Source organism: Echeneis naucrates, chromosome 19 (assembly GCF_900963305.1).
Source record: "Echeneis naucrates chromosome 19, fEcheNa1.1, whole genome shotgun sequence".
In the NCBI taxonomy this organism is placed as follows: Eukaryota; Metazoa; Chordata; class Actinopteri; order Carangiformes; family Echeneidae; genus Echeneis; species Echeneis naucrates.
In genome coordinates, this window is record NC_042529.1 from 405,622 (window position 1) to 433,231 (window position 27,610).

General features: G+C 45.6%; 1 protein-coding gene across 7 annotated transcripts; it reads left to right on the forward strand.

Annotated features, from left to right (window-relative positions):
- The first annotated feature begins 224 nt into the window (after positions 1 to 224).
- Positions 225 to 27,163, forward strand: LOC115060341 (serine-rich coiled-coil domain-containing protein 2-like). 7 transcript variants are annotated; one of them, XM_029528235.1, is made up of 16 exons: positions 225 to 651; positions 5,681 to 5,792; positions 5,879 to 6,162; positions 8,210 to 9,513; positions 10,074 to 10,241; positions 10,324 to 10,500; positions 10,576 to 10,649; positions 11,386 to 11,559; positions 14,530 to 14,620; positions 14,926 to 15,013; positions 16,044 to 16,136; positions 16,231 to 16,345; positions 16,792 to 16,869; positions 17,097 to 17,189; positions 17,658 to 17,783; positions 23,584 to 27,163. In XM_029528235.1, exons 4-16 carry the CDS (start codon positions 8,253 to 8,255, stop codon positions 24,034 to 24,036), a joined length of 2,991 nt encoding a protein of 996 aa, XP_029384095.1. In that variant the 5' UTR covers positions 225 to 651; positions 5,681 to 5,792; positions 5,879 to 6,162; positions 8,210 to 8,252; the 3' UTR covers positions 24,037 to 27,163. The 7 variants fall into 7 exon arrangements, with proteins under 7 accessions (XP_029384095.1, XP_029384094.1, XP_029384099.1 ...); XM_029528234.1 differs by having other exon boundaries at positions 5,681 to 5,714; XM_029528239.1 differs by lacking the exons at positions 5,681 to 5,792; positions 5,879 to 6,162; positions 23,584 to 27,163 and adding exons at positions 18,269 to 18,374; positions 19,677 to 19,716; positions 20,326 to 20,511.
- The last annotated feature ends 447 nt before the right edge of the window (positions 27,164 to 27,610 follow it).

The following is a 27,610-nucleotide window of genomic DNA, read 5'->3' on the forward strand; positions in this document are numbered from 1 at the left end:
TACATATTTCTTATATTATTTATTTATGTATTATTTGTTTGTTTATTATGTGTTGTATATATTCATATATATAATGAGATTCGTGGTTCCGGTCATGAAAGGGTTATGTTTACAGCGAGGTGATGACGTCAGCGTCAGCTGTGCGTGTGTGTGTGTGTGTGTGCGCGCGTGTGTGTGTGTGTGGATGATTCAGCAGTCAGTCAGTCATTCAGCCCCTCTTCTGCACATGCGCAGTAGAGGCGGATCGTCGCGCGGACCAACTGCTCTTATTTTTTTGTTGTCGTGTTTTCCCGCGGTGAGCACGCGGAGCTGAAGGTGAGCTCGTGCAGGTGTCGGTGTCGGCCCCCCCAGGCTCGTGTACAGCCGTCCTGTCCCGGTCCCGGATTCCAGTCTGCAGGACTTCAGGAAGCGGACCCAGTCCTGACGGATTTACCGATCCGGGTCCTGTCCTGGGTCCTGTCCTGGGTCCTGTCTGGGTCTTCTCCCGGTCCTGTCCGGGTCTTGTCCCGGTCTTCTCCCGGTCCTGTCCGGGTCTTGTCCCGGTCTTCTCCCGGTCCTGTCCGGGTCTTGTCGCGGGTCCTCCCGGCTCCGTTCCGCCGAACTGACGTCCATTTCCGCATCGTTCCGCTTGATGCTCCGCCGACCCGGCAGGTGAGTCCTCGTGCAGAAAACACCTGCATGTACACGTCACGTCGGCACACAATCGGACACACAACATCACACAGTATCACAGACAGCAGCTAGAGCGACACAACAGGCCGCAGACAGACACACAAACAGGCGTTAAAATGACGGTTTTCTCTATGAGGTTCTGAATGGAGAAGCAGGACCTGGATCCGGGTTTGAACCGGACTGACCCTCCTGAAGCTGTCAGATCCGGATCTGATCCGGATTTGAACCGGACTGACCCTCCTGAAGCTGTCAGATCCGGATCTGATCCGGGTTTGAACCGGACTGACCCTCCTGAAGCTGTCAGATCCGGATCTGATCCGGGTTTGAACCGGACTGACCCTCCTGAAGCTGTCAGATACGGATCTGATCCGGATTTGAACCGGACTGACCCTCCTGAAGCTGTCAGATCCGGATCTGATCCGGATTTGAACCGGACTGACCCTCCTGAAGCTGTCAGATCCGGATCTTTGTGTTAACGGTCAGAAGAAGACAGTCAGAGTTTAATAATCACAAACACTCAGCTTTAATCATCATAATCATCATTTGGTCTTTTTCAGAACAAAGCAAAGTCCAAACTGGTTTTATGTTCTGTGACCTGAAGGTCCGCCCATTTCCTGTCACTTATCACAGAACACCTGAGAACAGGAGCACCGGTCCTGAAAGAACGTTCTCCGAAACAAAACCAGACAAAGTGAGATATCAGTTATTAAATTCAGCTCCAGTTCTTCTCTGGTTCTTCTCTGGTTCTTCTCTGGTTCATTCTTGGCCCAGTTGTTTCCTTTCTTTACCTCCTCGGTTCACGTCTCGGCCTCTGAAGGACCAGCTGTATGACAAAGAACCAGCAGAACCCAGGTCCCTTTGGTTCTGGACTTTTGGCCTGTGCGTTTCTGGCAGGACACGTTCTCCTGTTCTTTGGTTCCACAGGTTGGTCTGTACTCATGCTGCTGTGCTGAATTAGTTCTGTTAGATCTTTTGTTGTTGGGTCGGACCTTTATGTGTAGTAAAAGTTCTGTTTCTCTTCTTTGTCTCCTGGATTTTGATTCTGCAGGTTTTATCCAAGAGTTGTTGTGTTCTCTGAAAAAGCACCACGCTGCTGGTTGTTTGGTTGTCTAGTCGTTTCTCTTCCTTTGGTTGTGTGTTTCCTGGTTTTGTGTGCTCTGGATCTGTTGGTTGTGTGTTGATTCCACAGCAGTGAAAAGGTATTAGTCCAGAGAGGCTGACTCTGAGTGGACTGTGTGTGTGGATCCAGACCCGGCCCTGAATGGGACCGTCCCTTTGGACATGCAGGGTGACGAGTTTGTGTCCAGTTGATCAATCTTTCATGTTTCTGTTCTGACGGAGCAGAAACTGTGCGGTGAATAATTGATGCTCAGCGAGCTGCTTTGTCGACGCAGAGAGAGTTCACTTCGTGGATGTTTATGACAAATCCCACGTTTCTCCAGGCAGTGAACACACCGTCCTCCAACTCTGATCTACCAATTTTAGTTTGGGAACGTCAGGCCCAGATCAGCAGGTTCTTGTGTTTGTGTTGGTCCAGACTGTATGGACCAGGACACACTGAATTAGTCATCTCTGAGGTGGACTGACTGATTGACTGATAGTCTCTAATGATCCAGACAGCCCTCTGTTCGACCTCTGACCTCTCTCCTGACTGATAGAAGACCTGCAGTATTTGCTGATGCAGATGAATCCGTGTTGTTTGTTCAGAGTCTGGTACGTATCATAACAGTTTCCAGAAATGTGAGCATGGTGCTGCCTTGACCTCTGACCTTCGTTAGTCATGGTTTATTGAGGAATCTCAACTTTAACGACTTCAGATCAGCTGTTTGATTTCTTTATTTGAATTGAGTGTGTGACAAATGGATAAATTCCCCTGGAGGTCTGTGTGTTCCTCGTCCTCCTCTTCCTCTGGTCCATTCTCTGCTGGATGTTGGTGGCAGGAAATGTTTGGTGCATCTCTTAATCTCTGTCCTTCTCCTGACTGGGTGGTGACGCTGCAGCGTTTCCTCCTCCTGATCAAATCATCTTCAGACCAGTCGGTTCCTTCTCCTCCATTATTCAGATAAAGCTTCTGGAAAAAGACACAAACTACTGCAGTAATTATCATAACATGAAACTTTTAACCTGTTTAGAGTCATTAAACATTTAGAGAACTGGATAAAACAGGATCAGATCAGACTGGAGTACTTTCAGTTGTTTATTCTTCAACACATCTTTAGCGTCTTCAGTTATAAAGCGATCAGATCTGGACCAGTCCGACTCTCTGACTCCTTCTGTGTGTTTATCCTTGTGTTCTCATCCTCCATCTTTGATAGTGATGTCTAGAGTCACCTCTCTACATCGGATGCTCCTATTGGCTGCAGGTTTTTGTCTTCTGAGCTCCTACTTCCTGTTACAGGGAACACAGTCTTTATTGAGATGATTTTATTATTTTAATGAAACTTCCTGTGGAAGGCTGTGAAGGCCCCAAAAACAGGGGCAGCAGGAGTCAGGGTTCAGAATCTCCGTGGCCTCCTCAGGATTTAGGTCTTCAGATTGATCTGGTCTCCATGGGACGTCCTGCTCTGCTTATTAGCTGCCAGGTCTCCAGGATCAGGATCAGGGTCCTGGCGTGTGGTGGGTCAGAGAAAGAGCTGCTTTGTGGCAAATTACTGGCGGCACTTGGAGCGTGGGGGAGCGGGGGGTCCAGAGCTCCAGCACAACAGGGAGCTTGTTTCTGTAAAACCCAGAGGGGAGGTGGGGGCGTGTCACATGATCAATGAGAGGAGATGTATGCACTGTAATCTTCTTCATGTTCTCTGAGATCAATCAGCTGAATATTGTTTACATCATCAGGAATCAGTCAGTGTCACTTCAGAGCAGCTCAGCCTGGTTTTCTGTTTTCTGACATCTGAAACAATAATTGATCAGATTTGATCGACCGGAGGAAACAGACGAAGTAAAAACTTGATCAGTTTAAAACTGGATCAGCCGCAGGTCCCATTTAGACCAGACAGCTGGTATCTGAACCAGGAATGGGACGACCACTGATCAGTTCATCAGCTCAGGCTGTACATAGTCTGTGTGTGGGAGGGGCTCATTCAGGGCAGGGCGTGTGTGTGTGTGTGTGTGTGCCCCAACAGGGCAGGGCATTCATGTTATGTGTGTCATATCTGGCCTGAAGCCAGCAGCGGTTATTTAACAGGCCAAAAGTACAGGTTGTTTTATAACACATGAACTTCATCCAGTGTGTGTCTGTGTATTTCATAGTTGGGCATGCGACAGATGAAGCTGCTGCATCAACCAGATGCGAAAACAATGACCAAAGTACGAAGGCTGTGCAGACAGTGACGTTGTCTGTGTTGACGTCCATTTTAATGTGATCCAGTGAAGTGAACTGAGACATTTCAGGTCAGAGAAAGTGAGCAGCTCGACAGACGGTGCCGTTTTTTTCCGTCCCATTGCACGTTTGTCCACACTGAGTGTGTGGACGTCAGGCTGGGAGGAAACACGCCGTTCATGCTCCATAGATCAAATATCCTGCCCCGTCCCGATGACACGTTCAGCCTACCCTGGGTCCACCCCGGACTGAATGGAGCTTCTCTATTTAAAAACACTGAGGATCTTTAACAGCCAGCTGCTTTTAGAAACCGGTGATTTCACCATCAAAATCAAATTTACCAACCTGAGAATATAACAATCACATATTACCACCAGTCAGGGCGTGCATCTTCAGCGGTGACCTTACAAGGTTAGAGCCGCCTGTAAGGCAACATCCAGGGCAGAAAGAACCTCTGACCTCTGTCTGTGGCTGGGCAGTCGGACGACGACGTTTAGAGAAATCACTGGAAAGTCCCGATTTTGAAGGCCCCTCTGTTTGTCTGATGAAGTGGTGTTCAGGTGTGTGTGTTTGTTTTAGCTGAATGTGCTCGGTCATCACGGCTGAGGGAATATCGTGGAGGAGCAGGTTATGTTTCTCTGCACTCTGCTAAGAATATCTGTCCTCGGTGATCCGCCTGGAGAGGCTGAGGCAGGAAAACAGGACATGATGGAGGGAGAGGGAGAGGGGGGAGATGGATGACAGCTAGTAACCACAATCTTTTACTGTTTATTTCAGAGGAACTAGCTGCTGCTTATCGCCGTGTCGTTTTCTTACTTGGAGGGATCTAAATAAAAAGAACTGAATCCACTTTATCAGTGAACTTGACAGCAGAAGGTAACATTTGGTCACAAGTTCAGTTACATCACATCTGCCCTTTGAGGTTCAGTCCCTGTCGCTGTGGACTGATCTGTGACGTTGTTGTTGTCTTTGGAGGAAACCAACAGACACTGAGGCAACTGATCCAAGAAAGAGTCTCAGTGTGGCAGGTTTTCGCTCTAATTTTTTGTGTTTTGTGATGAACAAACGGGTGTTTGCTCAGTGTCTCCTCTGGTTGTTTGTGTTTCAGCAGCAGGAAGCTGATCAGGTTACTATTGATTCACTTATCATTGAGCCATAATGGAAGATGATCCTGGTTGAGCTGCAGTTTTAATGTGTGCTGCCCTTAGTGTTGTCTGACAGGAGGAAACTGCAGCACAGGAACAGAGCAGCTTCACCTCCCGCCCAGTAAAATTCCCCCTCCGTCTCTCTGACCATCTGTGTGGATGGTTCTCCATCTGGCTCTTCTGCAGCTCTCTGGCCTTTTTGCAGCCAATCAGTGTTCATCAAATGTGACCTCAGAGCACCTGAGGGACTCTCTTGAGGGCCCGGGACCCCTTTAACCTGTCAGGGACACTGAAACCGCCTCACTGTTTGTCTTCACCAACGTTTAAACTAAATGATCCAGCTGAACAATTAGTCAAAATCAAAATCTGGATATGAGTAAGGGAGGACAGGAAGTGGAAATAAATGCAATAAACACAATACAAGGTGTGAAATAGAGATGATATAAACATAATGAAGCAATAAATATGTGTGTTATATTTCATAATATGAAATCGAACTGTATGAACACAGAGGACTGAAGGGATGTCATCTCTGTTTTCTCAGCTCAGTGAACAGAGAAATGGAGCATGAGGATGGGGTGAGTCAGTGATGGAGTGATGAACAGTCCAGCCGGAGGGGGAGGAAAAGTGGACTAATGGGAAAAAGAGGAAGAGGAGTCAGTCCTGTTCCTGTTAACATGTTGAAAATTGTCCCTCCTGAAGGTTAATATGGAGTTTGACTGTGTTTTGTCTCCCTGCTTAGACTGAGGACACATGATGCTGTAGTGATGTCATCACAGTTAGCCACCATGCTAAGGAAGCTGATAGATACCTGTAGAGTCATCTCACCTGTGGAAAAGGAGCTTCTACTGAATCGTAAATTTCCTGACAGTAGGATGAGCTGATGGGCGGATTGGGATTCAAACCCTCTCTCTCAGTGATCCCCCGTTAAAGCAATGAGCGTCATTAGCTTCACACCTGGATCATTCATTCATCTTAATGGACTCTCTGGATCTGGACCAAACACTGAAAGCTGCAGCGTCTGTGGTGAGACAAGAAGTGGTTGTTTAGGGTCAGCTGACTCATCACAGTGTGTTTCTTATAACACACACACACACACACACACACACACACCTGACATGATGAGGCTGCAGTGGACATCTTGCTCTCTTTGGCATCAGTTGATGGCAATAAAACCAAATCTCATTATTGATGACACATGAGGATTTAAAGATCCCTGCTGGGAAAGTCCACGTCAGGCTGCGGCCTCACCGGACAGGAAGTAGTTTATTTTTACCTTTATAGATTAATTGGCTGTAAAACTGTTTCGTTACATCTTGGCTTCTTTTCTTCATGCGGTTGATAGGAAGCCTGAAATAACAGTCTGAGTCTGACTGTTGGAGGTCACACATTGACACTTTGACCCCAGAAAACCTGAATCATCCAGTACACATGATCAATAGGAACGCTCCATTTTCCCACTATGTCTGAAAGCACCTTTAACCCCGACCTAGTTTAAGTTCGCGTTCCAGGAGCTGCAGTACCTCCACAACTGTGTGAAATCTGGTTGTTATACTTGTGACTACTGGGACTTGAATGTGACCTTCTTCATGTTGCTGTGGTGGTTTTTATTTTTCCATCTGGAGACTGAATGTTTCCAGGTGTTATTTCAGAGTGATGGCTTGATTCCTGCCACACCAAGTGGATTACAGCAGCAGGAACACATCGGACACAAACAAACAGATGTAGCTCTCGTGTCATCTCACTGCCACAGATCTGACCCCAGACCAAAAGGTTCTGTGCTGTTCCTGTCAGGATCATTGAAGGTTAATGTGACTTTGACAGAGCAGGAACTCCTGAGTCACCTTCACAAGGGAGTTTCTTTAAAATCAGTGTGTGATGGGAAACAAATGTTTGTCTCTGACTCTGAGGCCTTGTGTTGTTTAACAGGGTCTTTCTGTCAGTAAAATAATATCAGCAGTTGTGTGTCTGACCTCTTCGTGTTTTTTTTTTTAAATCTTCCCTCAGGAGGTTCAGGTGACAGTTTAAAAACATTCCAGTCATAATGTTTGGACTCTTTTTGTGCTCTCACACTGAAATCACACGTTATTCAGCCTGAGCCTTATTCTGTCAGCTGTTTCAGTCGAGGCCTCCAGAGCAGCTCATGATGTTCAGGTTACTTCAGGGTACAGTGGCCTAGAGGGAACAAATGACTGCAGTTGTTTCGCTTAGTTTTTTTTTTTTTTTTTTTTTTTTTTTTTTTATTATTAGAATTATTATTATTATTTTGCTCTCCCGACATCATGGTGTCAGTCTGGCTGATCTGTTCTGACGGGGAGGGTCAGTGGCTTTAAAGTTAGAATATACCTTTTAACAGTTGAATTATTTGAATAGATGAACTGACAGAGATAATCAGCTGCTGTGACAGTCTGTCTAACATGACGCTCCACCCAAAACCTCCAACACCCACAGACCTGAAACAGGCCAGCCTTGTTTTTGATGCTTCAGGGTTTCTCTCCTGTCCCGTGTGTGTGTGTGTGTGTGTTTACACGCAGGATATTATGGGTGTGGCTGATCGTTGTCTTTCATTTTCTGCAGGGAGAGCTGATTGTTTTTTTTTTTTTTTTTTTTTTTTTTTGGGTGTGGTGTGTGTGAGACAGACGCGGTTCATGTGTTATCTCCACATGTACTGTTGTCAGCACGTGCACAAACACACACACTGCAGTGTTGGAGCTGCTGCATGTTTCAGCTGTTAATCACAGTTTCTGTCAGAGCCTCTGCTTCTGCATATGTGTGTGTGTTTTGTGCGAATATAGATTTGTCTCTTCATTCATCCTTCACTGAGTTTTAAGCTGTAATTCAAAGTTTCCTATAGAGTTGTGTATAAAAAGAGGATTTGGTTTTTTAGAGGGGAAATGTCAGCCCGCACAGTGTTACAGGGTTCAAACCCAGAACCTGCTTGCTGTGTGGTGACAGTGCTGACCGCTGATCCACCAAGCCTCTCCATCTGCAGGTTGTGATGTTAAAAATGACCATTTTTCAGCTCAGATCAAACTTAACAAGAGCTTCCATGTTTTCTCTTTCCGTCCTCCAGTTCTTCCCGTTCAGTGTCTCCATGGTGAAGTGGGCGGGGTCTGATGTCAGCCCCTCCTCTCGTCGACCATCGTGCCATGCCCACCATGGTGTCGCGACTTCCTAAATTCAGCTCTCATTACAAACCTGCTGTAGCCTCCAGCAGTCCTCAGACGACTCCGAATGCCACCACCTTCACCAACGCCCCCACCGCCAGCACCCGCCTCACCAACGGGTTCTACCATCACCCCGGCCCAGCGGGGGTCAACGGCAGTTTAACGGCCGCACCTGCTGCTGCTAAGCAGAATGGATTTATCAGAGTGCCAACCTCCACGAAATGGAGGAAAGAAAACGGGCCGATGGAGGACGGAGGGATGGATGCAGAGAGAGATTGGAGAAGAGGAAAAGGGGGGAACCTGGACCAGAGTCGCCCCGGTAGCAACATCCATCACTACTGTTCCCAACGGCAGCCCACATTGCCAGTGTCACAGGGAGACACCAGAAAAATGATCCCTGCTGCCGGAAAGGGGCGTGGCTTTGGCCAGATGGTGACACTTTCATCGCCATTACCAGAGTCCAGCCCCAGAGCACTTCCTGTTTCTAAAAGTGGACCTTTCAGTTCCAAACTGAGCCAGACTGGGTCCAGGGAGGCCAATGGCACGCTTACCCAGATCGGATCCAAACCACGGAGTGCAGTCAACGGCTCTCTAAGAAAGCCTCAGAGTTTTACTCAACCTTTTGGTTCAAGGCCCAGTTCTGGTCCTGGTTCTCGTTCTGGATCCCCCCTCCAGAAGCCCGCCAGCCGCTCACACTCCAGTGACAACCTCGGGTCCGCTCCGTCCGGCCGGCTGACTGAAATCGACCGGTTTCGGTCCCGTAGTCTCACCCAGGTCCGACAGCAGCTGTCACCAACGCTGTCCTCCACCCGGTCTGACACCATCAACATGGCTGCTGATAGAAGCTTGAAGGAGCCGACCCCCCGAAGCAACTCAACAAAAGCCCATGTAACCAGCCAGACTGCAGAGGGCCGACGTGGAGGGGTCAAAGTTCAAAGTGCTTTTGTTTCCGGGAGGTCAGGGGTCAGCATGCCCTCCCTCCTCCCCACCTCTGCTTTAAAGAAGCCCCTCCTACCCAGCCTCAGCCCCGCATCTAAGCCCAGCGGCATCAGCTACAAGATGTCTCGCCCGTCGCTCATCAAACAGTCCCGCCCTTTTAGGGTGACCTCAGCCAACATATCGACAGGTAACCAGGAAGTTAATGGAGAACTGACAGGAAGGAGGAGCTCAGTAGACTTGGAGATTCCTTCAACTGCAGAAAACAGTCCAGGTGAGACCATTACCTGAAATATTCATTTATTCTCATTTCATGTTTCATTTTGTTTATTCTTTGTCCTCATCTCTTCTGTTTTATTGTTTCACCTTTGATGAAATATCATGCAACCTCATTTTAAACAATTTATTTCTGATCTCATATTAATCATCAGTGCTTCATCCAAACTCCTCTCATTCCTTCTCTGCTTCTTTCTTCTTATAACTCATCATATCTCTTATTTTATACTTCAGTTTTCTGTTTATGAATTTTATAAAATTTCACATCATCTCCCGCTTCATTTATCTTTCCTTATGTCATCTGTAATCTGTATTCATCTCATCTAACCTAACCCCATCTCTTAAATATAATATTTAAGAGATCTCTTATTTCTGCTATATCTCATTTATGAAATCATTAATTTCTCATATTTTTCATCTCTCAGTTTAGATGTTTAGACATCATTCATCTCTGAGATGTCCCATCTCTCATGTTATCGTAGATCTGAACTAATCCCATCCATCATATCTCTAGTGTCTTCTATAATCTCTTATCCCACTTCATCCTCTCTCAATCAGAGAACTCCCCTGATGCTCTAGTGACAGAAGTGCTGCCAATGGAGCCAGTATCCCAGGCAGAGGTGTTAATTGTTGGGGAGACACTGGAGGACATGTCCCTGTCCTCCACCTCCTCTCTGGATAGGAACGATACCAGTCAGGAGTATATGGACGACTTTGACAACCTCGGTAAACAAGTTGAGAAAACCGGTAACTAGTCAATCATCACTGATCACCAATTACTGAAACCGCTGACATGTTTTGTTTGTAGGAAACGGGGGAGTGGGCATCATGCTGCTCTCATCCAAAAATGATGAAGAAGACTCAGGGCTCGACCAATCGTGTGCCAGGTTTGAGGAGGATAAGGTGTCAATCAACGGTGTCACCAAGGCAACAGGACTGTGTTTCCTGGACGACGGCGTGGACTGGATTGGCGTGAGACTAACAGGTGAGGTTTATGAAGCTAAAGCACAGGAACAGGAAAAGTCTGGAAACTTGTTTCTAAAGAGAAATGTGTCTTCAGGCGATCGAGGAGAGCAGCATCTGACTCAGCTGTCCCGCCGGAGACAGTCCAGCCAGCCGGACTACCAGGACCAGGTACTGCACCAAAACCACAGAGCAACCCTGCTTCTGTGTTCCTACAACAGTCAGGACAGTTCTGACTGAGATTTCTCAGAACAATACAGATCAAAGCTGGTTATGACATGCAATTATGCCATCAATTCAAGTCAATTCCTTTATTGTCATTGTAAGTCAAGCAAACAATGAATGCGTTTCCCCTCAAACTCTCAGACACAAAAAACACAAGACAAGGACAATACAATAAATAAAAAATAAACACATAATGTAACTGTTAGTGCTACAGAAGCATTCAGAGTCCATCGGAAAGAAGCTTTTCCTGTAATTGGCTGGGTGTGTCCTCATAGCTCTGTACCGCCTTTCATTAAAGTTATGTAACGGTGCCAGTGCCGTTACGCCTCGTGTCAAGAAACTTGACCCGCGGTTCAGAGGAGCAGCAGATGGTGTCGGATCGTTAGACCCGCCCAGATGTGGTCAGACTAGAGTGACACATCAGGGTGTAAGCGGTGCCAACGTCCTGTGAGGAGCTGGTTAAGACAAGTTACTTCCGTCAGCTCTGACAGAATAAAGATTGTTGGAAGGCTTGAAAGCTGTTGTCGTGTTGGTGCAGCATGTAGATTACTGATCAATAATAAAACCTCTAAAACAGAATAAATTAATTCATTTAAAAACAAAATCAATGTGGTAAGTGATAACGTGAAATAAAGAACAGGGATCTTCATATTATAACTCATGTCTGGTTGTCCCTCTACAGGGCGGTTCGTCCCTGGATCTGTCCCCGTCCGACAGCTGTGGGTCTGGGGGGATCTACATGTGGGACGAAGAAGGTTTGGAGCCACTGGGGGACACCGTCACCTCCACTTCCATCAACACCAATGGCAACACCACCCACCATATCGGGAGCTTTGACTCGGACCTCAACAGCATCGTAAGGCGTCTTTGAACAAACAAGTTATTTAGTTTTAAGTCAATTAAATGATTGAAAGATCAAATGGTCCAGTCCGGACTCCTCCAGTCTGTGGTTCTGATGATGAACCAGGTCCTGAAATCTCAGAGCAGAGACGTCCCTCTGTCTGAAGATTCAGGTCAGTGACAAGAAAACTAGCTCAAAAAAGGCATGAACACAACCACGACACAACACAACACAACAATAGTAGTCATTAATAATAGTACTAAGTTTGAATAGTCATTAAAAAAACTTCTGTTCTGGAGGAAAACAAATTGAGCCTGCGGACAGTTTGTGGTTAAGTACCTGGAATTAGTTCAGCTGAATAATTAGTTCTAAATAAGCTCAGAAAAGAGACAAAGTGAGCGTTTAATATTCCACCAGCATCAGCTCCGTTCTGCCTCTCTGGTCTGCAAGAGGCCGGTTTTTGGCTCCAGAAACCGTCCAGTGAAACCAGGTCAGGGCCGATTGGTGGTTGGCAGCAGACGGCAGATGGTTTGGTTCCAAGGAGCTGAGTGAAAAGAACAAGCTGAACAGCGAGCAGGCAGAAACAGGCCGCCACGGCGTTGCTGCCGCTCGCAGTTGGCGCTCTTTACACATTTTTGGAACCAGTCTGAACTTGAGGACTGGATGAGAAGCTGGGACCTCCTGAGGCCTCATCCAGCTCTGCCACAGCTGTGGCCTCCTTTAGCAAAACTTCAAGAGAAGAGTCCCAAATGTTCGACTGCATCACTAATGCAGAGGACCACCAGTCAGACCACAGCTGGTTCTGGTCAGATCCTGTTCAGGTTCTGCTCCAAAGCTGAAAGAACCAGCAGGTGTTAAAAAGGAACATCAAACATGAATCCAGCAGCAGCATATTTCTTCATGGGTCCTGTTTGAAATCAGGAATCTTCATCTTTACATCATCAAGAATCAGACTTCCTGGTCCAGATCTGGATCAAATCCTCTGGCTCCCTCTGCTGTCTGGGATGTGAATTACAGCAGTCAGCCTGAATGAAGGTGATGTATTGAAAGGATTGAAGTAAAGCACGAAAATAAAATAAAGTTAAGGAGATGTACGGATAACAATTTAAAGTATAAAATAAGGTATGATACTATAAACTAAAGGGGAGCAATGCACCCTTGGAGTTGTAGTTGAATTCCACCTTGAAATTCTGAGAAAGAAGCAGATTCAGCTCAACACTTTGTGACCTTTGTGACTTCTTCGTCTCTGTCTAATTAGATGAGTTAATTTGAGGATCATCCCACTGATTATGTCATAATGGCAACAAACTACAGTTCTTACATGTTCGTACCATGACTGTAATTAAACTATATATGTGGTGTTCCCTTCACTATAGCTGTAAAATAGTTTTTTTTGGCTCCAGGTGGGTTTTATTTGGTGGGAATTGCGCCCAAATGGCTCTTTTAAAGCTGGAGGTTGCCGACCCCTGCTCCAACCTGACGGTGTGAGCCTGAGCTCCTTTAATCTACTTCCTGAATGATGCTGGGGGGTCCATAATGAGCTCCCCGTCTTTAGTGTCCTCTGTGCTAATGAGCGGTGGTGTTAAACACTGACTGACCCTAATCAGCCTTAATGATCAGAGGACATTAACCAGTCACAAATATGACACCTGATCTCCTCCCAGTCTGTTAGCATGGTGACCAGCAGGGGGCAGTGTGGCTCTAAGGACAAGTCTGTGTGGCTTCCATACATGACTAAAACGTTGATTAGCTCAGAGCGATGAAGCAGAGGAGAGAAAAACCACGATCTGAAGTTATTAAATTTATACTTGGACAAACAGTAAGCCACCAACAAAAAGTGGGCAGATTCACACCGTCATCCAAAATAAAATAAGGCAAGACATCTGAAAGAAACAGGAGCAACAAGCAGAGCTGATGCAGCATGATAACAGTCAATACTCTGAGGTCAGAGGTCACCCTCAGGTTAATACAGAGCCTGGTCTCCTCCTGAACACAGAACAAGTTCATGGTTTAGGTCTGTGCCATAATCAGCTATAAATATTTAAACCTAAAAGAAGAAAATGAAGAAGTCTGAAGTGGGAGGAAAGGAAAAAGGGGAAGTACTAGGAGACAAGGACAGAAGAGGGGAAGGATGAGGAGAAAGAGGATGGAGGGAGTGGAGATAAAATGAAGGACGAGAGAGCAGAAAGCAGATTAGGAGGTACTGTGTTGATGTGGATGGCTGCTCACAGCCGTGTGTGTGTGTCAGTCAGTCAGGGTGAACGTTTCCTCTCAGGTCGCTGTGCTGTGACTAAGCTTCTACAACAAACAAACTCAAACTCCTCTTCTCTTTCTCATGTTTGTTTCCTCAAAACAAAAAGTTTGCAGGAAACTTGTATTTCTCACCCCTCTAAACCAGGGCTGTCCAGACTGCATCACAGTTGGAGGCACATTTTCCCATAGACTTCAATAAGGTTTAAGGCTCTTCAGGCCAGAGTCTTGGTACATAAGGAAGAATTACATCCAAATAGAATTTCAGCTGCAAAATGAACTTATTCAGTAATTTCTGATACATTTATACGGAGGACCAAAAATGTTTTTCAGGATATGTGTTGAAGCTCAGTCTCTTCTTCACTGCACAAACCTTCAAACTGCCGTTGACCTTCTGTCACTGATGGAAAAAGGAGTTCAATGTCATTGCTGCCTTTTCACAGAATTTCATTGAGTCCTTTTTGCTCTTTTGTGCTGCTGTGTTTTTGTTTGGTTTTTTTGGTGAGGTCAAACAAAACGCTCAGTTCAGTGATGAGACTCAATGTTTTTGTTATTTTAATATCCTAAATATGATGAACAGGCGGAATTAGAGACTGAAAGATGTTTTGAGCTTGCTGTGGTGAAATTTAATGTTGACTTTAGTCTATAGTGGATGAAAATGTTTGTTTTAAAACCTTAAACGTAAAGACAGGAGCCATAGAAGATGAAATCTGTGTGTGTGTGTGTGTTTTTCAGGACATCTTAAACAATCTGGAGTCCTGTGATCTGGAAGATGACGATCTCATGCTGGATGCAGACTTGGCAGAGGAAGCTTCACTGCACAGCGGTACGTGACCGACAAAAAGAGCTGTGATGTTTGCTCTGTAAATGCCAACCAGCCTAAACGACCCAAACTAATCACTGAAATCATCCCGAGCTGACAGACAGGCTTCGTGTTCTGATTCTGGTTTCATCAGTGAATTCTCCTGTAATTGGAGATGAGATCCAGAACATCAGAGCTGAAGGTGAATCTGCCTCTGCGTGGTGTTTTAAAGTAAACCTGGTCACCATTGTCGTCATGATGGGACAGTCTCTGGGTGCTCTCAGATTTCTGCTTGTGCAGATGAAGGTTTTGTCTTCTGGCTGATCTAGACTCTGCAGATGGAGACGGGATGTCCCACATGGCCCAATGGAGGAGGAGACAGCTCTGCTGGGGGACGCAGGATCTTCACAATGAAAGGTGAGGACGCATCCTGAATCAGAGAGAAACTTCTGCTCACTCACAATGAAAATTTCTGTATTCATAAATATAATATTCTCATTTCATTTTGACAGATACTTTAGAGACTTGAACATTTTTTCTGGCTTCTCTGTAATTGTACAGTTTTAGAGCTGCCAACAGTTCAAATGATGGTATCAAAGGGTGAGAAAGTCAGCATGAGTGTTTCCAACAGCTGCTGAGGGCTTGAGGTCAGGAGGTCATTTCAGAGTGGAGAAGGTTGTGGAAGTACCAAATCAATAGGTTCCCTTCTCTACATGAATGTGTGCAGCTACATCTGTGTCTGGTTATCATTATCAAAGTGAGGACTGCTCTGCTCTGCGGCTCCACGGGGAAGATCTCCTGGCTGCGGAGCGGTTTTTCTGTAAATATACAGATTTCTGTGCAATATTCTGGTCACAGACACACAAGATGAAAGGAGGAGATGTCATAACCTCTGTTCCTTGGAGGAGGGAAAAATAAGTTGTCGCTTTGAGCTAAATATGAATATATAAAATCTGAATATGGGGTTTTAGAATTACACCACAGCAGGGAAAACTGCAGTTTTACAGTCTTTAATCATTAAATAAAGAACATTTGTGCTAAACTATAAGCTGCTTCTCTTGCCTTTATGTTTTCATAACCTGGAACCTAGAAGATGGAGTCGTAATGCTTGATGTAGTTTTGCTTCCCCAATCTCTCACCTGATCAAACGTCCCATCATTAATCCAGAATGTCAAACTCAGCATATTTAGCGTGAAATGCTCATTAAAGAAACTGTAATTTAGCTGAGTGGCCAGTTTAGTAGCTGAAGCTTTGAAGACTTCAGTATAGTTCTTTGTGGAAAAGATAGAAATGACTTTGTATCCTCATAGTTTGCAGAGTTTATTTTAACACGTTAAGCTTTTGGTGCAACGAGCCTCGCTGCCAATTAAAGATACTCACAGTCTCACTTATTGTTTTCTGTATCTTCAGTTTAAATTAAAGTTTAACACCTCTGTCATCCCTTCAGTGACTTCCAGTGTTACAATCTCACTGAGGATCCTGGGAATAAAAGGACAGACACCAGGGACAGTGACCTGATTCTGGACCTTTGTCCTTCCAGGTGATTCAACGCAAACAGCGTTTTTAGATGTCTTCCATGTGTTATGATCCCTGAATTAAACCTCAACTCTCCTCCTGATGATATGTTCTGTCAGGTCTCTCTGCCTGTCTCCTGGTAGTCCTGGTCTGGGTCTGGACGTGGAGGAGCTGGCTGAGGACTGCTCAGCGGTGCGATCCCAGCTGGAGTACCTGCAGAAGTTACTGCTGCAGGTGAGAGCCGGGAAGAGGAAACCAGAATTCCTGTTTCCAATGTCGTCATTGTTAATTAAAGGAGATTAAAACTTCACTGTTGTTTTTTTTTTTTAAATCAAACTTTCCTCAGGCAGAAAGACTTCTTCCCTCAAACGGATCAAAGTTTGATTCTTTGGTGTTAAAGTCTTTACCTCCTGAACATAAGGGAGCTTTATGGTTTCCGAAGCCCCATTCCGTCACAGTTATCTGGAAGTGTTTGGCAGTCGTCTGTGTTTATGTGTGTTTGCAGCTCCTCGGCTCTCCGGGCAACAGCAGAAAGTTTTAGGACATTAAACTTATTTTCAGCCCATCCTCACCGGCCTTCTCATCATTCACACAAACCTGATGGTTCTAATGTTAGAACAAAACAACCACACAGACTGTTAATACATGTCCTGATTACACACGTGTGTTTGTGTGTTCAGGAGGAGGATGTGGACGATGACACTCTGACAACAAACACTCCTGAGACCAGCGACTTGTCCAGCAGCTCCGACACACAGGTGAGCTGCTCCACCTTACTGACCCAGGTCAGTTCAGACATTGTTATGGCTGTCAGCTGATTGTACAGCAACAGTCCAGATCAATCCTGTATTATTCTACAGAGGCTAGCTCTGTTGGTTTTCAGCACAGCACTGGTTTTATCTCAAATAAAGAAACATTCAATCTGTGTTTTTAGTTAATTTTTGTTTTCTGAGCTTCAGTTGATTCTGTGTGTGTCTGTGTGTAGGGGCAGGTGCAGGCTCTGCTGCAGGAGGTGCAGCAGCTCAGGGAGGAGCTGAGGAGCCGAGACCGAACAATCGCACAACTCGCACAGCAGCTGGTCAGTGTCATCTCTCCACACTTACTGTGCACACTGGACACACTCATGTCACCATGGTAACATCCAGGGATGGATCATGTGACTGTGTACGTCATGACGGCGATGAACTTCAATGAACCACCTCGATTAGATCTGACTGTTTATTCTGTTTCAGATGTAATGTTTATTAAATCAATGTGCAGAAACACAACATTCAACGTTTGAGTCGACATAACCACGCCATCTTTATCCGTGACCCATTTCCTGTTTCCTGCTGACCCACAGTCAGGAGGAACTCTCCAGGACAAAAGATTCAGTGTTTATTAGTATAAATGATCTAATGTGTTATCAACATGGAGACCTTTAATTTGAAAAAAAAAAAAAAAAAATACAACAACAACAACGAGGCGCTCACTTGGTTCAAGTCTGACCTGTGACCCTCAACCCAACTTCTAACTAGGCTCTGTGTGTTTGTGTGTTTGCAACCAGACCGATCCCACGGTGACCGCCAGGTGTCATTGCCAAGAGAAGACAGGAAGGACGGATCGACATACTCAGACGAGTGAGGCGGAGAGAGAGAGTGTGGCCTCGCAGACGCCCTGGAGTGAATACACAGTGAGGAGACACACACACACACACTCACTCCTGATTGATCATTGTTCATGCAGCCCAAAGTGCTTCGCAAGACTGAATTAAAAATGGCATTTAGCAGAAACTACATCAAAATGAAGAAAATCTGAAAGATCAGGGACTTCGTTTAAAATCTGAAACTTCAGTCTGAGATTGAAGCTGAAAGTTTTGTTCAAACTTTAAACCCACTTTGTCTTTGATTCTCATTATTGGTTTTGTCTCTGGTTAACTGAAAGGGTTTCTGGGTAATGTAGTCCTGAATGTCTCTAAATACTGTTAATGGGACCAGACGGGTTTCTGGTGATGCGCACTGTTAGAATTGTGTGTCTGCGTGTGTGGTTGGTTGTCATTAGTTTTTGGATGCAGATGTTTTTTCTCTCTGAGATTCCTCTCCCTCTCTTCCTCTTCTGTTTCTGGAGGTGATAAATCGTCTTCCTGTCCTTCTGTCTCTTACGTCCGTCTCTCCTCAGGTTTTCCCTCCTGTTCCTTTCCTCTCTCCTCCCTGGCAGTATCAGCGCTCCCGGCCTTACAGGGGGCGGCCCAGACCCAGTATCCCCTCACACCTGGCTAGAAAAAGTGAGTCACCTGACTCCTCTCTTCATCTCCTTCATCCTCATCATCTACCTCCGGCGGAAGATCAGACTCAGATTGTTGATTCAGAGATTAGACTATAAAGACACAAAGTTAATATTCAGTTATTATCTCAGTCTGTATTTTACATTTCATCTGAAATTCAGAAATTCAGCTCTGAAGAGCCAGAGCTGCTGTGTTTAACAACAGGTGAGGGGTCAGACACGTCACAGCACAAAATGACTTTTTAATATACTATAATATTAATGTCAGCTGAGAGTCCATATCAGCGTTTCTCATGTAACTTCTTCATGAAGATCAGATCAACATGAACTCACATGATTTTAATCTGCTGATCAATTCAGGTTAAACCCCCAGCTTCAGAATCAGTCTGTCCCATCCTCCGTCCTCCATCCTCCGTCCTCCGTCCTCTGTCCTCTGTTATCCATCCTTTATCCTCCATCCTTTATCCTCCATCCTCCATCCTCCATCCTGTTATCCATCCTTTATCCTCCATCCTCTGTCCTCCATCCTCTGTTATCCATCCTTTATCCTCCATCCTCCGTCCTCCATCCTCCGTCCTCCGTCCTCTGTTATCCATCCTTTATCCTCCATCCTTTATCCTCCATCCTCCATCCTCCATCCTGTTATCCATCCTTTATCCTCCATCCTCTGTCCTCCATCCTCTGTTATCCATCCTTTATCCTCCATCCTCCATCCTCCATCCTCCATCCTCTGTCCTCCATCCTCTGTCCTCCATCCTCCGTCCTCCATTCTCCATCCTCCATCCTCCATCCTCCATCCTCCGTCCTCCATCCTCTGTCCTCCATCCTCCATCCTCCATTCTCCATCCTCCATCCTCCATCCTCTGTCCTCCATCCTCTGTCCTCCATTCTCCATCCTCCATCCTCCATCCTCTGTCCTCCATCCTCTGTTATCCATCCTTTATCCTCCATCCTCCATTCTCCATCCTCCATCCTCCATCCTCCGTCCTCCATCATCTGTCCTCCATCCTCCGTCCTCCATTCTCCATCCTCCATCCTCCATCCTCTGTCCTCCATCCTCCGTCCTCCACCCTTTACCCTCCATCCTTTCTCTCAGCTGACTTTAGCTTGTCCTCGTTCTCCTGTCTCAGATTGAGGACGGGGACTTGTGGTTATCTTCTGGTTGAGCTGATCTTCCCAATAAAGGTCTGTGTTTGTCTTCAGGTGTGTTTCATTCTGTAACTATCCTCCCTCTGTCCTCTGTCCTCTGTCCTCTGTCCTCTGTCCTCTGTCCTCTGTCCTCTGTCCTCTCTGCCGCGTCCAGGAGTGGAGACACTAGTGCTTTACATCAGTGACTCAGCCTGGTACAGTAGCACCTTTTTTATCTTCCTCCTCGTCTTCCTCCCTGTCCTGACGACCCTTTAAGATGTCAGTTAATGAACAGTGACTGTGTGTTTGTGCTGAAATAGGCTGAACAGCTGCAGACATGCTGTCAAATTTGTTAAAACATGACTTTATTAATTTGGCACACTACGTTGACCTAATAATACCAAATATTTATCTGCAGTGTTTTATTTTTCTGTTGACTTTTAAAAATGTTTTTAGAAACTTGTGTTGGTGCTTTCCCTTGTCCAACGTGGCCTTCATCAGCAGTTTTCTCAGTGATGTCTTCTTCATGTTGGTGCCACAAAATTCACCATGGAGAAGAAATAATAATGTGATTTTTAGAAACTGGAGCAGTGGAATCACTAAACTGATGAATGTAAGAATCATAGTGAGAGACTCAGAGGTAACATATCTCTCCAACTGGCTGGCTGGACTTTTACCCATGATTCATAGCTCCCTGTAGGGCAAGACCCACCTTCCGCTTCACACTGAAATGAGTCCGGTGAAGTCCAGAGGCTCATTAGACAGCGGCGATGGCAGCGAGCTCTGAAATGATCCTAATAAATGGCTTCTAAGTTTTACATTAGATGTGGAACAGATGACTGGAGCTCGTCCAGCCGATTGAAGCCATCAGACCTGCAGAGATCAGATCAGTCAGGACGCCCTTCGCCTCCGCAGCACGACCGCCACGTGTCTGTGTGTGTGAGAGTGTGTTCAGATAGCTGGTTGACATGATGATCACAGTAAACCTGAACTCTTCCACTGCAGGAATCAGGTGTCAAAACATTTACCACACAAACATGTGAGCCGTCCATGACATCACCATCAGTCTGTAACGTGTCTGTCAGCCATCTTGGTTTCTTTTTGTTGTTTTATACAGAAGAAACAAAGTGTTCTGTCTGAGCAAATAAATCAAAGGACTCTTTCAAAGAGAGTCTGGAGTTAAACTGTAGGAAAAACACGTACTTTCCACATTTCCACATTCTGCCTTAAAAGATGAGGAATCAAGAAATGGGACTGTCTGAGGAGCAGTGATGGCCGCTTTAACTTAATCCGTCATGTGAGGCTGTAGAAGAATCAGACTGAATCTGCAGATACATGATGTTAAAGAAAACAAACTCGAACTCGTCCGTCAGTGTTCTGATGTTGAACTGTTAGAATAAATGAGTCATCTCTCTCCAACTCACAACCAACATGTTATTATCGTTTCAATAATTAAACAATTTCATGGTTGATCCGAGGCTGGTGATGGGACAGAGGGGACGGGGTCTGTGGGTGAGGGAGGGGGGACGGTTCCACTGGATCAGCACTTTGTGGGCCGGAAAGAAAGTGTGTGTGTGTTACCTGTTGTCAGTGGATCGTCCTCTCATTTTGTGATGCATTATTTAAGAACGCTGCGGTTCCTGTGGACGCCACCAGACGTCAGTGTTCACCAATCGATGGTGAACGGTGCCGGTGATATCCACTCCAGATGTTTCACCTCTGTCCTATCTTTTCTTACCGTCAACAAACCCCAAAACCGGATTCCTGAGCTTCTTCGCTTTGAACACACCGTCAGTCCATCTGAGGGAGGCCGGTGTCTTTGAGCTAACACAGCTCAGTTCCTTTTTCCTTTGATTGATTTGTTATTTTGGTGGAGAGCTGAGCATGAGCGGTCATCGGCCTGAGTCTGAGCTTCAGAGTGGAAGCAGAAATGCATCTCTTCAGGATCAGTCTGTTGGTTTTGTCTTTAGAGCAGATAATGGACTTTGTGTTATTGTGAGTCAGCGATGCTGAGCAGAGTGTGATGATGTTCCAGCAGCTGTTGGGATCAATGAGAACAGACGTGACGGATCTCGCTCAGCTTTCCTGATCGGACTCCGGTTTCCTCCAGTTGATCTGTGTTTCCTTTTCCATCATCTAAATCTGCTTCACAGCAGCAGGACTCATCGATTGGTTGATCAATAACAATTTAATCTGCTGCCGTTTTGATCAACGACTAACCGCGACATTGTTTCAAACATCAGAGAAGAGTAGACAGTCTCCTCTTGACTTGAGTTCATCAGATTGAATGTTTGGATGAAACGAGAAGATGTAGCTTCAGTGTAAAATATTACTGTCAGTATCAGATTCTTTTGGAAATGTATTTGACGATGTCAGGTTCTTTTATGGATGTTAAATTATTTGTTTTCACACGACTTTGGGCGACGCTGTTACATTCAGGGCTGGTTTTCAAAGCTTTCATTGGCCTTACCCCCAAGTTTCTCTCACAATGGTCAACTTGAGCCAAACTAAGAGTGGTGGTCTGAGAAGGGAGGCCTGCTGGTTTAAAAAAGAGGGCAGACGGCCTAAAACAGCCGTCGATTCATCCTAAATCTCAAGTCCATCGACATCATTTATAAAAACTGTTGCATAATCTAAACCTTTTCAGGAAGTTTTTTTCTGTCTAGTGTGATTTAGTTTTTTCACCTCAGTAACGAGGCGACTCTTCCAGACGGTCAGAGGGAAACTAACATTAATCCATCATCTGCTACAACCTCAGTTTATCGATCTGGACAAACTTCTGTGCAGTAATAACTAGTCTGCTGCAGAATTTCTCTTTCCTCACAGCTGCCTGCTTTGTTTATGCCTCCTGCAGCGGGGCCTTTCTATATGTATGAATTTATATCAATACTTCACTGTCAGAGCTGAGCCTGAAATCTTACTGTCGGCTTCAGATCTGGAGGCCAAATCCCATAAATGGAGAAGCTTTCAAGGACACAGCTCATGATTAATTTGGCTGCTGCATCTTTTATTTTCCCTTCACATATTTCCAAAAACACAGTATTGATTTTCATGTATTGCTGTTTGTGTTTTACATCTGATGATACAGTTTTATCTGGTGCAGCTTCACTGAGCCTGGACCTCCCAAACTATTAGTTAATGGAAAGAGTCCACAATTTATTAAAGCTCCACATTTTACATTCAAGGTCCATCTAACTTTAAATTCTGTTAAATCTATATTCATTAGAAAATAGACTTTAGGTTAATATCTCATCTCTTAAATCTCTGTGTTCCAGTTCTGTATTTTTAATTCTTATTGTCATGTCCTTTCATTTTACTCTTCAGCACTTTGGAACTTTGCTGATATTGAACAAAGTTCTTATTTCTTCACGTGGAGGGCGACGACAGATTGAGACGGCACTCTAACAGCAGCAGCTGCAATAAACCTGAATAAAACCAAATAAATAAGAGGTTGTGTAGAACAGAGATGAAAACAAACAGCAGAAATATTGTTGTTGTCAGGCTGAAGCGTTTTCATCACGATGGGAGAGGGAGGTTTATTTTCAGCCTCGCTGCTGTTTGTGTTCGATCTGCAGTTTCACTTTCATCAAATTTTCTCACTAAAGTTAAAAATCAACATCAACAACATTCAACCTCTATTTTTTTAATAACAACATAATATAGAGAGATTTACAAATGAAACTCACACATAAGTTACGCAACACGACAGGGCAAGATCAAAGCCAACACACACACACACAGAGATGAAAGTGCTGGTGTGTAAAATAACCTCTTTCCTTCTTCCTCTGTGAAATTATAAAACAAAGCACGTCGGGTTTCCTGTTTGTGACTTGTGTTGAAACAGATCTGGTCTTCAGACCTGGACTTGGAGGTTTTTAGAGTTGAATTTTGGGGTCTGTGCTTTCTGTTGATGTGACAGAAGTCCAGATCAGGTCAGATCCTCCTCCCCTAAATGGTTCCTACTGGTTTCTATAATCCAAGATGGCTGACAGACAGCAGCCCACAGAGCGATGGTGATGTCACGGCCGTTTTCAGGCTCATCTCAAGTTTCTGCTCTCACAAACTGTTTCTGTGTGTTTCAGTCTCAGATACTTCACTCCTCCAGCCAGGAAGTCCGGGAACCACTAAAGGTCCCGACGCCGCCGCCAGCCCAAGCTCCACCTCCTGCTAACACCTGCTCTAAGCTCCCCGCTGCCCGTCCGGACGCCCCTGATTCCACAGCTGAGGGAGGAAAGGATGATGGGAAAACATCCGCAAAGGAGAATAAAGGGGGGGTGAAGGAGAAGAGAGGAACCTCCACCAGGTCCCTGAAGCTCCCCCAGCCTTCCAAGCTCCGCCTCTTCCTGTCTCAAACCTCCACACCAAACGCCAGCTCTGTCTGCGCCCCCACTGTTGCCCCTCCTCCGAAGATGAGGGCGCCCCGGCAGCCGTCGACACCTCATGACACGGAGACTGGTGGCCCTTCTGTGGCGAAGCTGAAGGCGCCGGCTGTCAACTCCGGAGCCTCACGCCTCCCCAAGCCAAAGAGTCACTGAGGCAGCAGCCGGGAATCAAACCGGCTCCTGACGCACAGTGACGTGAAGGTCAAGGTCAGAGCAAACCGACCCCGCCCACACACACACACACACACACACACACCTCCTGTCTCTGAACTTCTCCAAACAACGGATGACTCAAAATTGAGGCTGAAACAAACATTGAACTGAAGCTGGAGTTGAACCACTCGCTGTGCGTCAGGAACCAGCTGGACTCCTGACTCCTGCTCTGATGGTTCTGCTGGTCCTGGTCGGGTTAAAGCAAGGAGTCAGTAGGTGGACAAAGTCCGGGGAAACAGAAAGGCGTAAGAGCTGGTGAAGACCTGATGAAAGGCTTCTGAAAGACCGCCCAAACTACAGGTCACGGAGCTCTCAGACTTTGAGGTTGTTTCATTCGATCATCAATTAATTTTTTTTCCCATGATGCAGCTGGCTGGTGATGTCACAGCCTCCGTTCAGGGTTTGATCTGGACTGTGGAGGTTTGACAGGTTTGGCTGACCGACCTGGATCAGGATCAGGATCAGAGTCCTCACTTACGTTAAGGTTTAAATCCAGGACCTGGACCGCAGACACCCCCCCACCCCCCCCAACCCACAGTGCCGCTTGCTTCGATACTATCAAATATATATGCAAAGAACACGCAGTACAGCCGCAGGTTCGAGTCCCGTCGCCCTGCCCGCGTGCCGTTGAGCACCAGTGGAGTTGAACATATATGCAAAGAGAAACTTCACATTTCATGCAGCTGAGGATGGCGAGTGAACCTTCAGACAATCCCGACACGAGCTTAACACCGCACACGTCTCTGCAGAATCGACAGAACGTGACATGATGACAACAAGAGTTACACAACATCCAGCAACAACCTTCAACAACAATCAACTATCAGAAATCAATAAGAAGAACAATCAGCTACAGCCAGCCTGAGCAGCAACCAGGCCGGCTCCTGATTGGACCAAGGTGTCGCTCGTCAGGCTGTCATTGGTCGGCCAAGCTACACCAGCCTGACTTCAACTGGACTCACAAACACGGAGGAAGACGAACTGACATGGTCTCTGACAGTCACCCAGTCCTCCAGGGGCCCCTGAAGCAGGCCTGAGGAGGGGCCTTTCCACTGTCCTCCTTTCCTTCCCTTTGTTATTTCCTTTTCCAACACCTTGTTTCCTTTTTCTTCTAACACTCACACAGGCTCACCTGAGAGCCACAGCAGGTTCCACTCGGGTGTTGTGGATAAACCTAGTTGCTATGGCAATACAGCCGTGCAACCATAGCAACAGCAGCACTGGGATTTAACTGTGTACACACACAGACACACACACTCTGAAGGTTGTTGGTTCTAATCTCAGAGTGTCGACACAATCCAATGCTCCTTCATCTCTTCTCCTTTCCTACCTCCTCGTTTCGATTCCTTCTCACCTTCCTTCCCTCCTTCTGATCTTTCCTAGCTCCTCTCCTTTCCATCTCTCCTTCTCTACCTCATCCACTCTTTTTTCCTCTCCTCCTTTCCTTTCCTATTTACAGCCCCTTCCTCCTCGTCCTCGGGGTTAAAGACCGGCCTCCGTGACCAAAGTTTGTTCCTGTCATCTTAATGAGTGCCGAGTTTCATCATCAGGTGCTGACAGGAAGTGGTGGGGGGCGGATTATCAGAGACTTAGCTGGAGCTTACAGTGGATTTACCCAGACCTGCCCATCTTAAAGCTGAGGGTCATCTCATCTGAACGTCTCTTTCATTAAGAAGGAATATAATCTGCCCCCCCTGCCGCTGGCCAATTAAAACACTCCGCTGATCAAACAGCTGGCAGCAATAACAGGACACGGCACAACGGTGGACGGACGGTTCTGTTCTGTTTCCTTCAGACTCACAAACAGCAGGGAACACCTGAACACCTGGAAACAGGACGTTTCATTCATTTCATTTCCTTCACCCTTCAGTGTTTCCTGAAACTCAAACAGCCGTACAGGCCCCACCCCCGGACTCCTGTTGTTGTTGTTGTTGTTGTCGTCGCCACACTGCAGCTGATCAGACTGTAAATGATAAAAATCATTCTATCTGACAGACCATAATAATCTTCTTCACAGCTTCTGTTTTAACTGTCACACGATCATCACTCACAAACATTCTGAGCTACCAGAGGACTTTTAATGTGAAATACCTCTGCAGGAAGTGTTGAGTTGTATTCAGAGATGACAATCAAGGAATCAAAAAGACAGAAAAGTTTAGTTTTTAAGATTCGTGTTCTCTTAAAACAAATTAGTCCTGAATTCGTTTTAAATATATTAACGTAGTGTAATCTAACTGTTGTTCTTGGACCATCAAACTATTTCCCTTCTGAAGGAGTCAGCTCTGCGGACACATCATGAAGTGAGTAAACCTCCTGCTGTACTGACGAACATTTAAAGCCTTTAGAATAAGGGTTAGGGTTAGCTGTCGGGGGAAATACTCTTATTTTGAAAAACTTGAAGAGCTGGTGTTTTATGTTGAAAGGCATTCTGCCGTTTCCTGCTGCTTTTTTTTTTTTTTTTTTTGTGCAATAACTAAGTTGCAGAAGTCGGTGTTTTACCTCACCACCGCCACGCTGACTCTTATTTATGTGATAAACTGTACAAAGTTTTATTCACTGTAGTTATTATTGTTGTTGTTGTTGTTAACACTGAATTGTGAGCTTGTGAAGCGTCTCAGTCTGAACATGCACTTTAAATGAAACGGCGTGGAAGACAAATATCAGAAATGCTGTGTTTTTGTTGATTTGTTGTTTTCTTGTCTGGATGCTGTGTTTGTGTCACAAACAGTCAAACCGACCAATCAGAGTCCGCTCTGACACAAACACACTCAACCTTTATTTATTTACAGTTTCTCCATCTGACGCTTTGTCGTCTGGGAAAACTACAAACATGGCGGCCTGACAGTGACGTGTGTGTTTGTCCAGGAGGAAGCTCCGCCCTGCTCGGCCTCGCTCTCATTGGTCGATACAGACAATAACTATCTAACGTCTGCTATCAATATCTCCTGATCACCTGCCTGTGTTGCTGCTGATTGGTTAATATTTATGGTCCTCTGCTGTCATTGGCTACGACGTCTCTGATGCTGCTGATAGGCCGAATGCTGAAATAAAGTCAGTCGACACTGAAGCTCCGCCTTCGATTGTTGATTCTGTTTCACTCTTATTTCTGATTCAGTGGATCTGATTTGGTCGTCATGGTAACCAGATGTAGGGAGAGATGCAGCTCATCAGAGCTTTTAATGTGAAACATCTCTGCAGGAAGTAGATTTATTGATGGGAAATAATCAGCAACAGCAACTCAATAAGAAACATGTCCGTCATGTACAGGACACAACACAGACACACAACACACACAGAGACACACACGCTAATGTTCTTTACTGTTTAAACTTTAAACCTGAAGTAGCTTCACTCAGTTACTCTGTCAGGAGGATGAATGTGTGTCTGCGTGCAGGTAAGTGTGTTAAAGTGTGACATCCCTCCTGATTCTTTCTTTTTCTGTCTAAATTCTTCAGGCTGCAGTTTTTCATCCTGTTTCCTGCTGCTGAAGATTAAAAACAAAAAAACAGACAAA